Genomic DNA, 15,941 nt, shown 5'->3' with positions numbered 1-15,941 from the left:
GGCTCGCACCCTCCCCCTCCCCGGCCCTGTCGGCTGAGGCTCGCCTTCCTCCCCGCCCCGAGGTCGGGGCTGCCGCTGTGGGAGCGTCCCGCATCGCTCCGGCCCACCTCCCTAACCCTCCCTAACCCCACAGGCGTGGAGCTCGAAGCCGTCAGCAGCGTTGGGCACTTCTGAGCTCCGGAGGGTGAGGGCCTGCGGGTTTCCTCCAGCTGGGGAGGTCGGAGAGCAGAGGCGGAGGCCGTTTCAGGCCTGAGGCCCTGCTGGCCCGGTCGGCTGAGACGCGCCCATCATTCGCCATCCGGGCCGCGCGCGGCCCTCTTGGGACCTCACCGGCGACCCGTAGCTCGGGCACGCGCTTGTCGCAGCCCGCAGGAAGGAGGGGTCCTGCCTGAGGCCCGGGACAGCGGCCGCCATGGAGGTCCCCTCGGCCCAGGGCCCGCGCCTGGGGCCTTGGGGGCGACCCTGACCGCCCTCCTCCCTGCCGGCGCTGGGTCGCGGACGTGCTGCGGGCGGCAGTCGGTCATCTCTGCCTCTCCGCCCTCCCCGGGCCGCGCAGCTGCTTGGGCGCGGCGGCGACGGCGCCCTGTTGAATGGGCTGCGAGGGCCCAGGTTTGAAGCGCTGGCGGACGCGGCCTCCGGGGGCGCAAGGCAGCAGCAGCGGTGGCGACCAAACGGGTGTTGGAGTTGGCGGCGGCCATGGAGGGCCTGGCTGGCTATGTATACAAGGCGGCCAGCGAGGGCAAGGTGCTGACCCTGGCCGCCTTGCTTCTCAACCGGTCTGAAAGCGACATCCGCTATCTGCTTGGCTATGTCAGTCAGCAGGGAGGGCAGCGCTCCACGCCCCTCATCATCGCAGCCCGCAATGGCCACGCCAAGGTGGTGCGCTTGCTGTTAGAACATTACCGGGTGCAGACGCAGCAGACTGGCACCGTCCGCTTCGACGGGTAGGTACATCCCTACTCCAGACACCTCTCCCACGCGCGCGAACCTACCACTCCACGAATCCTACCCTCCCTCACACTCTTCACCGAGGTATCACTTCTCCCTGGTACCTCCCCCTGTCCCATTCATGCCCATTTCATCGTCCAGGACTAACACTCCATCCCAGGCTCTGGTGTTCATCCTACATCTCATTCTCTCTCTAGGTAAATAGCCACACCCTCTATCTTGATGTCTAATCGCTATTCTTTGGTCTGTGAATGAGCACTATAGAGGAGGTGGCTGCCTTTTCAAGTGTTACCTTGATCCGTACTGAGGTTGTAACCGAGATCAGAAATTAATGAGGTCAGCAATTAACATTGGAGACTTCTGAAGAGTTACTTGGCCAACCAGTTTTTACCCCTTCAAGTGAGTGGTTCCAGGAAGCCCTCAGTAGATGGCGGGGGCCTTAATGTCAAAATGGGCCGCGAGAACCAGCAGCAGTTCCAGCTTCTTGAGGGATTGTTACACAGTCAGACAAACCCCAGGCGTGATTCTGCCTCTTCCACGTTGCTGGGGAGTAGATACGTTGACTGCAAAAATGGCCCTGGACCGGGTGTAGGGGATGATGCCATTGTTAAATTGCATGTTATCCTGTGATACTGTGGGGAAGATTGAAATTCATATTATCATAGTTCACATTTGCCCTGTGGGTTTAATTGTGCATATTTTTGGGTATGCTGATGTCGAACTAGATTTGCAGGCTAGATGTCTTCTTATGTGCTGAACGATTATAAGTGTTTTACAGATTACAATGGCATAAAGATTTTGCTTCATTGATTGCATTTGTTTTTGTTGACTTGTTCCAGTACATAAGCTATTCTGACATTTTCTTTTGAGGTAGATGTGGTCCAAGCATAAAAATGTGTATCTCTAGTTTTGGTGATTGAAAACTCCTTGGTTAAAACCTGATTTAAAAATCACTTCTTGAGGATGACTAAGGCATTGTTGAAATTTGATTGATTCTTTTTTAGGTTCAAATAATAAAGGCTTTTTCTTTGTTTTAGACGAGAGGAAAACATTTTAGAGTATTACATTTTAATGAAATGGTAGCCCACAGGTGATGGTTAATCTCTGGTACCACCTCTTTAGACATTAAGGAGACGGTCTTTTTCGTGTTGACCAAAGATGGCAACCTGATTCATGTTTACTTTCCCCTACTGGCTTCTGTGTCCTTTCTGTAGCTCCCTGCATTCCCACAGCCTTTCCTATACCCAGAGGAGGAAAGAAGCGGACTGACCCCTGAACTTCCAGCACCATTCCAGTTGTGTAGGCACCTGCATCCATTGAGAGATGAATCTCTGCAAAAACAGCTGCTGGGAACAGTGCTGTGAGGGGCTTGCTAAGGCCTAGTTAGATAAGGGGAGAACAGTGGTGAGAAAAGAGTTTTCTAAAGCATTTGGAAAAGCCATACTTATTGCTATATTTCTTAACCATCAAAAAGAAAGGTATTTTGAGGTGGTAATTAAAAGAATCTGAAATGATTAGAAATGTAGCTTTGAGCCTATATACTGGCTCTCCTTGCCTAGTAATCTGTACTGGCCAGTGAAATTAAGGGGTTCAGTGAGCAAACATTTATTGAACGCCTACTGTGTGCCAGGCTCTAAGGTAGGTATTGGGTATACAGAGATGAATAACATACTGTTTTCACTGTAGAGGAAGACAGTCTAGTTGGCGTGGGGAGTGGAGAAATAGATATATCAATGATTAATGGCAGATGCTGTGCCATTTAGGATTATAGAAGTCTTTTGGACTACTGAGGAGGCACAGGAAAAGGAAGTGCTTAGCTGGGGGACTCAGGGAAGGTCTCACAAAAGATGTGCCAGGCATCTTTAAAGGATGGTAGGAATTGAAGAAGAGGGGCAGCAAGATGGTGCACTTGCAATGACAACTGTTTTCACGGCAGTTGCAGGAAGAGATTCAAGATGGGGAAATGAAGGAGATGGTGGGAGACTGGAGAGAGGTGGAGGCCAGATTTTGATGATCCTTGTGTAAAGTATCACGAGTCAGACTGGTCAGACTGCAGTCAAAAACATTTCTATCACTCGCGATTTTGTCTGAGCCTTTTTGGATCTATTTTGTTTATGGATTAGTACAATTATGAGCTTATTAGCTGCTATGTTAAAGTATTTTAGTATTTGTTTATTAAATGTCTAGAATGGGCCTAGCCCTGTGCCATATTGTGTGGAAGACACAGCAAAAAATTTCTTCTTTTGAGGAGCTTACCAATTAATTAACAAAAGAATTAAAATTCATGGCCACCTTTCTGCCCGTTCTCACCACTCTGTGAGATTATTTTTGCAGTGTATCCCAGTCATCTTGGCATTTCAGAACTAGATAGACTGTTATTTGCAAATGTCACGATTTCACTTTGTATTCATTCCAGATATTGTGAAAATGTTAGCCTGAGGGAGGTGTTCACAATATGAAGCTTACTCATTCCTTAGGGGCTGGTTTTGAGGTATTTAGCTAAAACACCTCCATCTTTAGATTCCACTGACACTTGAGACCCATGGCCAGGAGGGGACAAACAGGTTCTCTGTGCATGCTGAAGTAGGTTATTAGTGTTTTCAGAGTCTCACTTCTTAGCTCTATCCTAAGTAACAGTAATTATGGGTTTGATATGGTACATTTTTGTGTGTGTGTGTGTGTGTGTGTGTGTGTGTGTGTGAGAGAGAGAGAGAGAGAAATTAAAATACCATTAAAATGTTTTAAAAAGTCTGTTCTGCCTAACAACTTTCATAATACCTTAAGACACAAAAGTGGATTCATAATAGAGCTTCAAGGGGTACGGAACAACCCACCTAGATTAAATGATGCTGCTTGAGTCCTTGTTCATATTTTTAGGAGTAGCATTTGATATTATTTTAGTTATGGCTTAATATATGAAGGCCAAAACTGACACAGAAGAGTGGACAAGAAGACAAGTTACATGAGTGGCCATGCAGGAAGAACCTTTAGTTAGTTGGAGAATGGAAAGATGTTAAGAATGTTACAGAAATGGAACAGAACAAAGCGGAGGTGTCATGTGACTGTGGAATATAGTGCTGCCTTGAGTTCTGAGGGCCTGACTGCTCTGTGCAGAACTTGTAGGAACCCCTGTACTAAAGAGGTTTGCTGACGTGGATGGGAAAGAGAACAGGACCTCTGGAAATTCTGAGGCTTTTTGTTGAGTGTTCTTACTTTTAAAGTCAGAGCTAGCACTAATACTTTTAATGAATGTCCAGGTAGAGGAAAGGCATGAGGGGCACATCATCATTTGACTTCATTTAGCAAGTCATTGCCAGTATATTTCCAGGAACTGCATTTGATCTAATAAATTATTTTACGGACTTTGGTTAAAATAAAGTGCTGATTTTTTACATTTAATGAATTTTTATTTCTCTTTCAAATGCTTGAATCATACTTTTATTTCAAATTTAACCAGGAAATAGTTGAGCTTAGTTTTGTGATCAGAACTGTTATCTTTTATTGTGAAATGTTTCCATTTTCTTTAAATGTATCTGATGGATACATTTTGTTTAAAAAAATGAATATAAGATTGTAGTTTCTTGATTTTTAAGACGAAATACATAATAGAGTGTTTGCATTGCAATTTTGGACTGACTCTAGAAAGATCATTGTTTTACAGTGCTCCTGTAGGCAGGCACTAAGTAAATATTGCATTAATTTTATTATATTTTTATTTTCTGTTATAAATGTTTTTGGTGTTTTGTTTAAAGCAGTATATACTTATAATTTTAGCTGAATTTTATGGTCAAAGGAATGTCATAGATGTTAAGCTTATAACTGCCTTTATTCTGCTTAATGTTTTTGTTTAGATGAAGACATTAAAAATTCACTGTGGCTAATGTTTCTGAAGGACTAGTCATTTTATAATACATTCTGCTGTGAATATTTTGTCATAAACTAAAGAATTTTAATTGCCTCAGTGAAAATTGATAATTGAAATTTTTTTGAGGCTCCTCTCACACGAAAATAGGGAAAAATGGAAATTATTAGGCTATACTAGGAAAAGTATTAAACTATTACAAAAACCCAGTGAAGTATATACTTGGAATTTAATTTTTATTCTTACATCGTTCTTGGAAATTTGAGGTTAGAAAAATACTTTAGTCACTTTTTGTGTTTTTTTTCATCTTTAAAATGGGAGTCATATTTACTTGTACTGTTATTTCCAGAGTTAAAGATAATGTATGGGAATGCCTATTTAATGTAACATTTCCTGAGTTTTGGATAGTTTGGGTTCATGTTTGTTCCTGGCATATAATAATTTTATATTTTTAAAGAGGGCAAGAAAATACTGTAACTATGTAAGTGTAAGTATATGTTAATAATGTATTAACTTTTGTATAGGTTATATTAATAATCAGTTTGAAATAATGCTTTTTAAATGGAAACAAATGTTTGAATAGTGATACGGACTATGATTCCTTACGTTTAATGCATTTTATAGTTTCCGTAGTACGATTGTATTTTTAATCACATATAAACTTTTAGTCATATATCTGTAAAATGGGCATGTTAATATCTGCTTCTAATTGGGAGGAGGTTATTGTGAGAATTGAATGAGATATTTTGCATATTAAGTACTTAAATATAGTGCTAGGCACATTGAAAGTATTTATTAACTATTTGTGTTAATTTAAACTGTTTTTCTTTAAATTGATTTGTGCCTCTTTTCTTGTTTCTAATTATACCTATTTTTAGTTAAGGCATAACATTTAGTAAGGTGCCTAAGTCTTAAGTGTACAGTGTGATAACATTTAATTTGTTTACTTCCGTGTAGTCACCTTCCTTTAGATCAATATATAGAACATTTTTATCATTCTGCATTTCCCTTATGCTCTTTCTTAGTCAATTACCCTTCTTTCCCCTCAGAAGTAATGATTATTCAGCTTTCTATAACCATAAATTAGTTTTGCTTATACTTGAACTTCCTATAAATGGAATCATAACAGTATACTTTTTTTCTGTCTGGCTTTTTTTGCTTAACACTTTGAGATTCATCCATGTAGTTGCATGTATCAATATTGTTCATTTGTTCGTTTACTTATTTATTTATTTATTTATTTAATGCTGTGATTCCATTGTATGAATATGTGAGCTTACACCGTTGATGGATATTTTGTTGATTCTAGTGTTCGACCATTATAAATAAAACTGCTATAAACATTTTTGTATAGGTTTTCTGGCATTTGCATTCATTTCTCTTCAGTATATACCAAGGAGTGGAATTACTGGGTCATAGGGTTGGTGTATGTTTAACTTTAATAGTTACTGCCATACAGTTTTCCTACAGTGGTTGAACTGAGTTACATTCCTACCAGCAATGAGAGTTTGCTTTGCTCCACATCCTGGCCAACACTTAGTGTTCTCATGTCAATCGTACTAATTTTAGCTATTCTGGTGGATGTATATTGGTAATTCCTGGTTTTAATTTGCATTCCCCTGGTGAGTAATTATCGTGACATTGTTTCATATGTTTATTGGTCATTCGGATATCTCCTTTTGTGAAATATACTTGTTCAGTCTTTACACCGATTTTTTAATTGGGTTGTTTGCCTTTTGCTAATTGATTTGTCAAGTATATCTAATGCAAATGTCTTCTAGTGAATGGGTTGCCTATTCACTTTCTTCACGATGTCTTTTGATGAATAGAAGTTTTTAACTTCAATGAAGTCTAATAAAATCAATTTGTTTTCTTTTATGGTTAGTGCTATTTTTGCATTCTGTTTAAGAAATTGTCATCAATCCTGAGGTCGTGAAGATAGTCTTACTTTTTAGAAGCTTTTATTGTTTTGCTTTTCATATTATAGGTCTCTGCTGCATCTCTAACTTTTGTGTATTGTGTGAGAGAAGAGTCAAGGTTAATTTTTTTCCTTACAGACATCTAGTTGCTTTAGCACCATTTGTTAAAAAAGACGATACTATCTACCTGAATTTCAGTGGAGCTTTTGTCATAAATCAAGTAACTATATGTGTGAATCTGTTTCTGGAGGTTTTTTGTTTGTTTGTTTGTTTGTTCTATTGGTCTATCCTTGTGCTAGTGACACACTATTTTAATTACTGTAGTTTGTCCTCCAGCTTTTTTTTTTTCAAGATTATCTTCGTTGTTGTAAGTACTTTGCATTTCTGTATGCATTTTAGAATTGTTTCGTAGCATCTTAGTTTCTACACATATGTGTGCGTGCATGTGTGTACGCCGACACCACACACACACACACACACACACACACACACACACCCCTCTGCTGGGATTTTGATATAGATTGCATTGACTCTATAGATCATTTAGGGGAGAATTGACATCTTAACACTATTGAGTCTTCTAAACTATGAACGTGGAATATGTCTCCATTTATTAGGTCTTTTAATTTTTCTCAGGAATGTGTTACAGTTTTCAATGTAGAGGTCTTATACATTTTTCATGAGATTTATTAATACTGATATTTTCTGATGCTGTTCTCAGTGGCATTTTTTGACAGTGAATTAAAAAATTTTTGAACTTTGTATATATAATCATGACAAAAATATAAGTGAATTGTAATTAAACTGAATTGTTTGCATAAGGTACAGTTCGAAACCACTAAAACATGGATGTAATATCTTATTTTCTTGATTCATTCTTTAGTTTAAAAAATTAAGTTAAATGCCATTTTAAAAAGAAAAACTTAAGAAGAAGCTAAAGAAGGCTTCCAGTTTTATTTATTTATTTATTTTGGAGGTATGTCTTCCATACAATAAAATGCACAAATCTTAAATGTGCAGTTTGATGAGGTTTTTTCCTCTAAATATCCACCTGTGAAGCCACTACCTAGATCAAGCTATAGGATGTTTCCAGTAGCTTTAAGCCTCTTCCTCGTCAATCCCACTCCCTCCCCAGTAGGTAAGTTACTGAGAAGGCTTTGCTTATAAACATTTTGTCATTACATGAAATTGAAGAAGTAAATGCTTTTGAATTACTATAAAGTGGGTTTTTTATTTTCAGCAGAAATGATAGACAGTGTTGTTTTTGGGGTGTTGTTAACTGGGGTTAAAGTATGATATTTATATTAATCCAGAGGAATTGTACTCTTACTTCATGGGAAGTATAATTTGACCTGTGTTATAAGGTGGTATAGTGAGAAGCTTAGCAGTGAGGTGTTTGGTAATTAATTGCTCTAGTGAATATCGCTTTTAATTGACTTTTTTCTTAACACTTTTAAGTATGTATACTTATTTTAGTGGTTCCAGCACCGTAAATCTAAGTATCTCCAGCAAAAATCTACTTTTAAGTCTGATGGTCAGGAATAGGATGAAAAGTTGGGATGTTGAGGTTGGGGAAAAATTGAAATGAAATAGTAGGAAAGACTGGCCTCCTAGCAAGCTAGTTTTATATAAGTAGTGAACCTAGAACATATTAGACACTCAGTAAGTTAGTGGTGACCATGAAGCCACAAAGTCCAACCATGGACTGAAGGTCAGAGAAGATGCCTACTTGGTTTTCAGAAAGTGCTAATTGTTTCCTGCTGTTACTAGTATTTTTCCCCCAATGAGGAACACACATAGACCCACAATACACACACACACATACATATTTTTTAAACTTTTAAATTGGAATATAACATATGAGTATGGAGAGAAATGCACTAATTAAAAGTATATATATGTGTATATGTATATGTATGTACACACACACACACACACTTTATATGTAAATGTTTCACAAGAACATGTTTGTTTAATAAAGTCCCCTTTGTGCTTCCTGCCATTCACTAACTCCCCCCAAAGGTAAGTAGTATCCTGACTTCTAACACTACAGATAGGTATGTAAATGTAATAATATAACATGTACTATGTTTGGGTGACTTCTTTTGCTCAGCATCATGTGTATGTGATCCATCCATATTGTTGTAGGAACAGTAATCGTTTCATTCTTTTTGCTATAGTAGAGTAAGTATAGTATTTGATTAGCTTAGATAATTGTAGGATGAAGTTATCTGCTTAAATGCTTTTCTTCCTAAAGCAGTTTCTAACACAGTGCTAATGTAGGGATTGGGAGACTTTATTACCGACTTGCTGAGAGAAACTGTGGTACCTGGTACCTGGGGAACCCTGGGAAGGAGGAGCATGCTGTGCTCTTACGAGCCAGTGCATCAGCTTGATGGTAAAGAAGTTACAAACCACCATACGTTTCCTCTATGTTTACTTTTGCTAGTAGAAAGTTGATTTTTTTTATGTTTATATACTTTAGTAATAACAATAATAGCTAATAATAGCTAACATATATTGAACTTACACTAGGTACAGGTCCTATGCAAAGTGCTTTACTTAAATTACTTGATTTTATTTTCACCAAAACTAATGTTTTATTACTACCGTGTTTCCCCGAAAATAAGACCTAGCCGGACCATCAGCTCTAATGCATCTTTTGGAGCAAAAATTAATATAAGACCCGGCCTTATTTTACTATACTATAAGACCAGGTATAATATAATATAATATAATACCCAGTCTTATGTTAATTTTTGCTCTAAAAGACACATTAGAGCTGGTGGTCCGGCTAGGTGTTATTTTCAGGGAAACATGGTATTTTCTAGATTGAGGTTTTGGTCAGTGCAAATAAATACATTCTCTAAACTTACATTAGGGTTTGTGGCCTCCATTTTCTTAACTTTTGTTCTTTCTGTGAATAGGTATGTCATTGATGGTGCCACCGCTCTTTGGTGTGCAGCAGGAGCAGGACATTTTGAAGTTGTTAAACTTCTAGTCAGCCATGGAGCCAACGTGAACCATACGACAGTGACTAACTCGACCCCCCTGCGGGCAGCATGCTTTGATGGCCGACTGGACATTGTGAAATACTTGGTTGAAAATAATGCCAACATCAGCATTGCCAACAAGTATGACAACACCTGCCTAATGATTGCAGCATATAAGGGGCACACTGACGTGGTCAGATACCTTTTAGAACAACGTGCTGATCCCAATGCTAAAGCACACTGTGGAGCCACAGCACTGCACTTTGCGGCTGAAGCTGGGCACATAGACATTGTGAAAGAGCTGATAAAATGGCGTGCTGCTATAGTCGTGAACGGCCATGGCATGACGCCGTTAAAAGTAGCTGCTGAAAGCTGTAAAGCCGATGTCGTGGAGCTGTTGCTCTCACATGCCGATTGTGACCGAAGGAGTCGCATTGAGGCTTTGGAACTCTTGGGCGCCTCCTTTGCAAATGACCGTGAGAACTATGACATCATGAAGACATACCACTACTTATACTTAGCCATGTTGGAGAGGTTTCAAGATGGTGATAACATTCTTGAGAAAGAGGTTCTCCCACCAATCCATGCGTATGGGAATAGAACTGAATGTAGAAATCCTCAGGAACTGGAATCCATTCGGCAAGACAGAGATGCTCTTCATATGGAAGGCCTTATAGTTCGGGAACGGATTTTAGGTGCCGACAATATTGATGTTTCCCATCCCATCATTTACAGGGGAGCTGTGTATGCAGATAACATGGAATTTGAACAGTGTATCAAGTTGTGGCTTCACGCCCTGCACCTCAGACAGAAAGGTAACAGGAATACCCACAAGGATCTTCTTCGATTTGCTCAAGTTTTCTCACAGATGATACATCTGAATGAAACTGTGAAGGCCCCAGACATAGAATGTGTTTTGAGATGCAGTGTTTTGGAAATAGAACAGAGTATGAACAGAGTAAGAAGTATTTCAGATGCTGATGTCCACAGTGCTATGGACAATTATGAATGTAACCTCTATACCTTTTTGTATTTAGTGTGCATCTCCACCAAAACACAGTGCAGTGAAGAAGACCAGTGCAAAATTAACAAGCAGATCTACAACCTGATTCACCTTGATCCCAGAACTCGGGAAGGTTTCACCTTGCTGCATCTAGCTGTCAACTCAAATACTCCAGTTGATGATTTCCACACCAACGATGTCTGTAGCTTTCCAAATGCCCTTGTCACCAAGCTCCTGCTGGACTGTGGTGCCGAGGTGAACGCCGTGGACAATGAGGGGAACAGTGCCCTTCACATCATCGTTCAGTACAACAGGCCCATCAGTGATTTTTTGACCTTGCACTCGATCATCATTAGCCTAGTTGAAGCTGGCGCTCACACTGACATGACAAACAAACAGAATAAGACGCCGCTAGACAAAAGTACAACTGGGGTATCTGAAATACTACTTAAAACTCAAATGAAGATGAGTCTCAAGTGCCTGGCTGCCCGAGCAGTTCGGGCTAATGACATTAACTACCAAGACCAGATCCCCAGAACTCTTGAAGAGTTTGTGGGATTTCATTAAGTGACTGGATATGTAAAATCATTTAATGTGGTGCTACAAAGTAAAGAACTTTAATCACAGACAATAGAATTATGTGTTCGTAAATTCTACTTTTCTTTCCATTGCCCTTTCTTCCTATCCATCCTTAGTTCTGTATTTGGTCTTCTTGCCTCATACAGTAATTGATTTCAAATACACTTTAAACAAAGCCACACTGTTTAGGTGTAACTAATCTAAGGTATTTGAATATTTGGTCACTTAACTATTTTTCTTTTTAAGGAATGAATATGAAATATTTTGTTTATGTAACAAGGAACATTTATGATTTGAAGTTGATACTGTTCGAAAAAACTGCCTACAAAAGTATTTCTGTTAAGCCTTTGTCAGCGTGTTATCCTTGCAGCAGTTTTGAGGATTTCATGAAGGGAAACAACTAAAAAAGAACATTAAAAGTAATGGGATACCCAGGTGTTCTGCACATGCGAAACTGTTGTAGGTAGTTTTCACTCTTCCATTATTTATGTGGAGTGATACAACACATTATAACATCAGGAGGATTAAAAAAAATATAGCTGTGGATTAATCTGAAAAATATGCTATTTAATAATAGTTACAAATTTCTAAAGTTAAATCCAAATTGTTGCATTATTGCTGGGTGGTATATACAAAGTAGTAATCTTAAAGCAACTTTTCAAAGAATATCAATGGACTGTTTGCCTTTAGGCTTTGAATTCTAAAATTCTTTGAAGTCTCCGTTTTAATGTAATTTATCTAAATTACAGCAGTCTGCATTTGACTGAGCTCACAGACATGTACAAATTATGAATGATGTGTTTTCTTATGAAACAAATTGTCACATATTGTTACACATTTTATTTTTGTTTCTTTCTCCCTTTCCTCTTATGTGGTATCTTTTAAAATTTGGAAACTACTCTTCCAGAGGGCATTATTTGTACTTCCTTAATATGGTGTGTATGACAGATGAAAAGGAACTAGGATATTTTTAATTTTTTCATTTTTTTTACTTAGTCTTTGATGAGAAGTAGAAAAAATCAGTAGTGTGGTATAGGAAATGTTTTTGATGATGAAAATGATTTGCAATGCCACTTTAAAAGGTATTTCTGTCTGAGAGCTGCAAACTTTCCGTCACAAAATGTCACTTATTTCAACAGGATAGACGTGTTTTTATGTTTCTTTTGTTTTAAGGCAACATTTTAAGTGTCAGACTAAGAGAGTATTCTGTGATTATCTATTAAGCATCACAGAAATTCAAGTAAAGGGTACATCTATTTTTATTGATATTAAAAATGATAAAGTAAAATTAGCTATATCTGTATTTTTCTCTCGTGCCAAATGAATGCCTTAGCTACTCATAGTGCATGGTACTGTAAGTAAAGATCTACAGCTTTTTTTTCTTTAATGAAAAACATTATAATGATGTAGCAACATCAGTTAGAACTTAAAAAAAACCTGTAAGGTTTCAATTAACATTTTATCTATCGATATTGCTTTGTGAAGTATAAGGGAAAGGTTGCAGTTGGATCAGTATAAAACGTAGCGACCAAGCCAAAATCAGCACCTAGGGCCTTAAATAAAATAGAGATACCCCACAAAATGAAATACTTTGAAGGGAGGGATTGGAAGGGGGAAATTTAAAAACTTGCCCCTCATGAATGCAAGATACTTTTACAGCTACTGTAGTTATACTTCGTTTGTCTTCTTGCTTCAGTTAGGAATGTTTGATAGTACATGTCATGGTAATATATTTCTGTTTTTCTAACCTGAGATTTTTACAAGGAAGGTTTTTAGGATGTTTAAAGGGAGGTATTTAAATGAGCCCTAATTTGAGAATTACTGGCCTTGATCCTCCTGGTGTAAATCAAGGAAATACTGTACCTAGCTCTTGGCAACTCTCATGGACTGAAAGAGAAAATGCATCCTCAAGGTGAGTGAATCACGCCTTTCCACAACTCAGATCGGACCCTGTATTTTTCAGACTTCAAGGCCTGCTTATTTGACAGTTTGAGGAATGGCTATGATACTTGGTATTCAGTTGGTTTCATTATTAATGTATATGATTTTTAAATACCAAAACTTAAAATTATCAGCTAATGTTGCATGTTTTAAAAACCGTTTCATCCCTTGGCTACCCAGGACCAGCACTATTTTACATATTGCTTCTTTATAAAATGAGGATAATGATTATATGTACATATTTAGACATCAAAATTAATGACCCTCCCTTTTGAGAAGGGAGGACTGAATATTGGAGAAAGTAAAACTGCTGATTGAAATACTGACAAAGTGGGAGAGATAATTTGAAGACAGTGGAATAAACTATGGACTCTGCTAATGGTAACTGAGATTTTTTTTTTTTCATTGTAGCATCATAGCACATGTGCACTATATTGCTAAGGATCTAATTCTGTCTTGTAAAATAAATCCAAATATATATTGTGAAACACCTGTATAAAACCATTATTGAAACAAGTAATCTACATGCCTGTTTTTTATTTGTTTTTGATAGAATTATTTTAAAATATGTTTAGCCAAACCCTTCCCAAGCTTAAATTTTTTTTTTTTAAGGAAATAAATAGGTAAGAAAGATGATAGTTTTGTATCTCAGCTCTCTGAGAACTCTAGGCTGTCTCCATTTTCCAGCCACTTTTGTCATTTTATGTTTCTTCTTGGTAGGATTAAGCTTTGGATTGTAAGTCTTCCTTGGTAACATTACAAATTCAATCAAAACTTCTTTGTCTTGCTCAATAAAATAATTGTCATATAAATTTGGCTGAACTAGAAGCCCAGGTGGATGAATACCTGAGCAAACCATGTGAAACTTAGCTTGGTTTTGTGCTTTTTGTAGAGTTGGTGAAATTGAATTCCTGATTTTAGGTAACTATTTCACTCAAGGAACAGGCAGCAAATCCATCCCCCCATTATAAAGAAGGGGGACATTTTTGACATAAGAACTCTGACACAACATCGTTTTTTTTTTCAGTCTACCCTGGATTGCTCTGGTAGGCCACAGCCTAGTGGCCTTAAGGTTCTTTGCTGTGGGCACTTCCAATCGACAAACAAGCCTTGGTCTTGCTTCTTTCTGGGAAGGGTTTTATTTCATGATACTAATCATTGATTAATAAGTGGTAATTATGAGAAACGTAGGGGTGATAGCACTGTGTGAAATACATGATTTGGGGGAAGGAGCTTCCTGAGTATCAACTCTGCATTTGGCAAGTGTTTTTGCAAATGAAAATCCCAAGGGAACAACAAACACCCTGTCACCGGTCTCCACTGCAGTTGAGGCAGCTCCTTTATGAATAAGATCATGTTGGATTATTCAAGCAGAAACTTCTTTCTTTCTTTCTTTTTTTTTTTTTTTGGAATGGGGCAGGGTGAGGAGTGAGTTGCTGGACCTTGGATTACAGTTTGCTGGTTTTAGAAGCCGTCAGTGACTGAACTAGTGAGTAGATGGATAAAAGTATAAAGGACTTGTTTTTATGGTAGATTTTCTGTAAAAATCTTAAATGTTCCTTTTCAGGCAAGCCAGATGTATCAATGTACAGATGATATTCTGTTTTCCTCATTGACTATAACATTAAAATGGTTTAAAGAAATCTAAACTCTGCCTTTTGCTCTATGAAAAGTTACTAGTTCATAAGATTTTAAGCTGTGTGTTCATTCCTACTGTGAAAATGCACAGGTCTGCTCTGCATATCCTCTGGAAAGTAGAAAGTTCCTAATTATGTATGGCACATGGTGGGGCTTTCTCATACATCTCTGGCAGACTTGCCCAAATCTTCAGTTGGGCTGAGTTGTATAGCATTCCCCTCCCCCAAATGGGATCTGAAATAAATATTACATTGATAGTGGTGATAGATACATTAATTTTTAAAACTATAAAGTAAATGTCTCTAGTCCTAGGTTCGTGGTGTGTTCATTTGTGTTAATGTGTAGGGAAGTGACATTGATTTGATGGTTATGGGGAGTATATCTTGATGTGTGTGCAGGGGTGAGTATTGCTACATTATTAACAGCTTTTCATTTAGGGGTGAGTCACGTGATGAATGGCCAAATCAGAAAAATGAAGGAGTGAAGATGCAAGCTTTGCCAAGTGATGAAGTGAACAAGGTTTTGTATCTGTTTTTTTATCAGGTGTAAAATTTATGCATGGCTTTTTTTGTTGTTGCTTAGTAATTGGCAGAGGAGAAAACATGAAGGAAAAAAACCTCAGCTTTGCTAACCAATCTTTTCAGAGGTACATAGTTGAGGAGTAAAATCTGACTGGCCTAACGTGTTGAAAGATCCTATTCTTTATAATATTCACCCCATCCTGCAGTCCTCCATGTAGAGGAACTAAATGGTTGTATTCTAGTAATTCACTGTGATTTATAACAAACCAGTGATGTCATTCTGTTGTGCACTTTTGTCAAACCATTTACGTGACTTTAATAAACTTAGTAAACTTGCTGACTGCACCAGAGGTCTATTAGTGATTTATATATTGCATGACATTTTCTATTTGAGTTTGACATGTAGAATTATTTTTAATTTCATGACAATTGACAGTCCTAATAGCCCAGCTAATTTGAAACTAACAATATTGCTGTGTAAAAGGAAAAAATGGTGTCTGTGTTCAGTAAATGTTTGGAAAAAAAAAAAACTACCTT

General features: G+C 38.2%; 1 protein-coding gene across 1 annotated transcript; it reads left to right on the top strand.

Annotated features, from left to right (window-relative positions):
• On the top strand, window positions 1-15,747 carry FEM1B (fem-1 homolog B). Its single transcript, XM_033107966.1, has 2 exons — window positions 1-944; window positions 9,657-15,747. Exons 1-2 carry the CDS (start codon window positions 697-699, stop codon window positions 11,290-11,292), a joined length of 1,884 nt encoding a protein of 627 aa, XP_032963857.1. The 5' UTR covers window positions 1-696; the 3' UTR covers window positions 11,293-15,747.
• Window positions 15,748-15,941: the final 194 nt, after the last annotated feature.

Source organism: Rhinolophus ferrumequinum, chromosome 6, assembly GCF_004115265.2.
Source record: "Rhinolophus ferrumequinum isolate MPI-CBG mRhiFer1 chromosome 6, mRhiFer1_v1.p, whole genome shotgun sequence".
Taxonomy (NCBI): domain Eukaryota; kingdom Metazoa; phylum Chordata; class Mammalia; order Chiroptera; family Rhinolophidae; genus Rhinolophus; species Rhinolophus ferrumequinum.
This window is presented reverse-complemented; position numbering and strand designations above follow the sequence as displayed.

Excerpts from the sequence above, each read along its gene's own strand:
- FEM1B (XM_033107966.1), top strand. The coding sequence starts at position 697 with ATGGAGGGCCTGGCTGGCTATGTATACAAGGCGGCCAGCGAGGGCAAG. Across the intron at positions 945-9,656 it reads GGCACCGTCCGCTTCGACGG|GTATGTCATTGATGGTGCCA; the intron begins GTAGGTACATCC and ends TTCTGTGAATAG.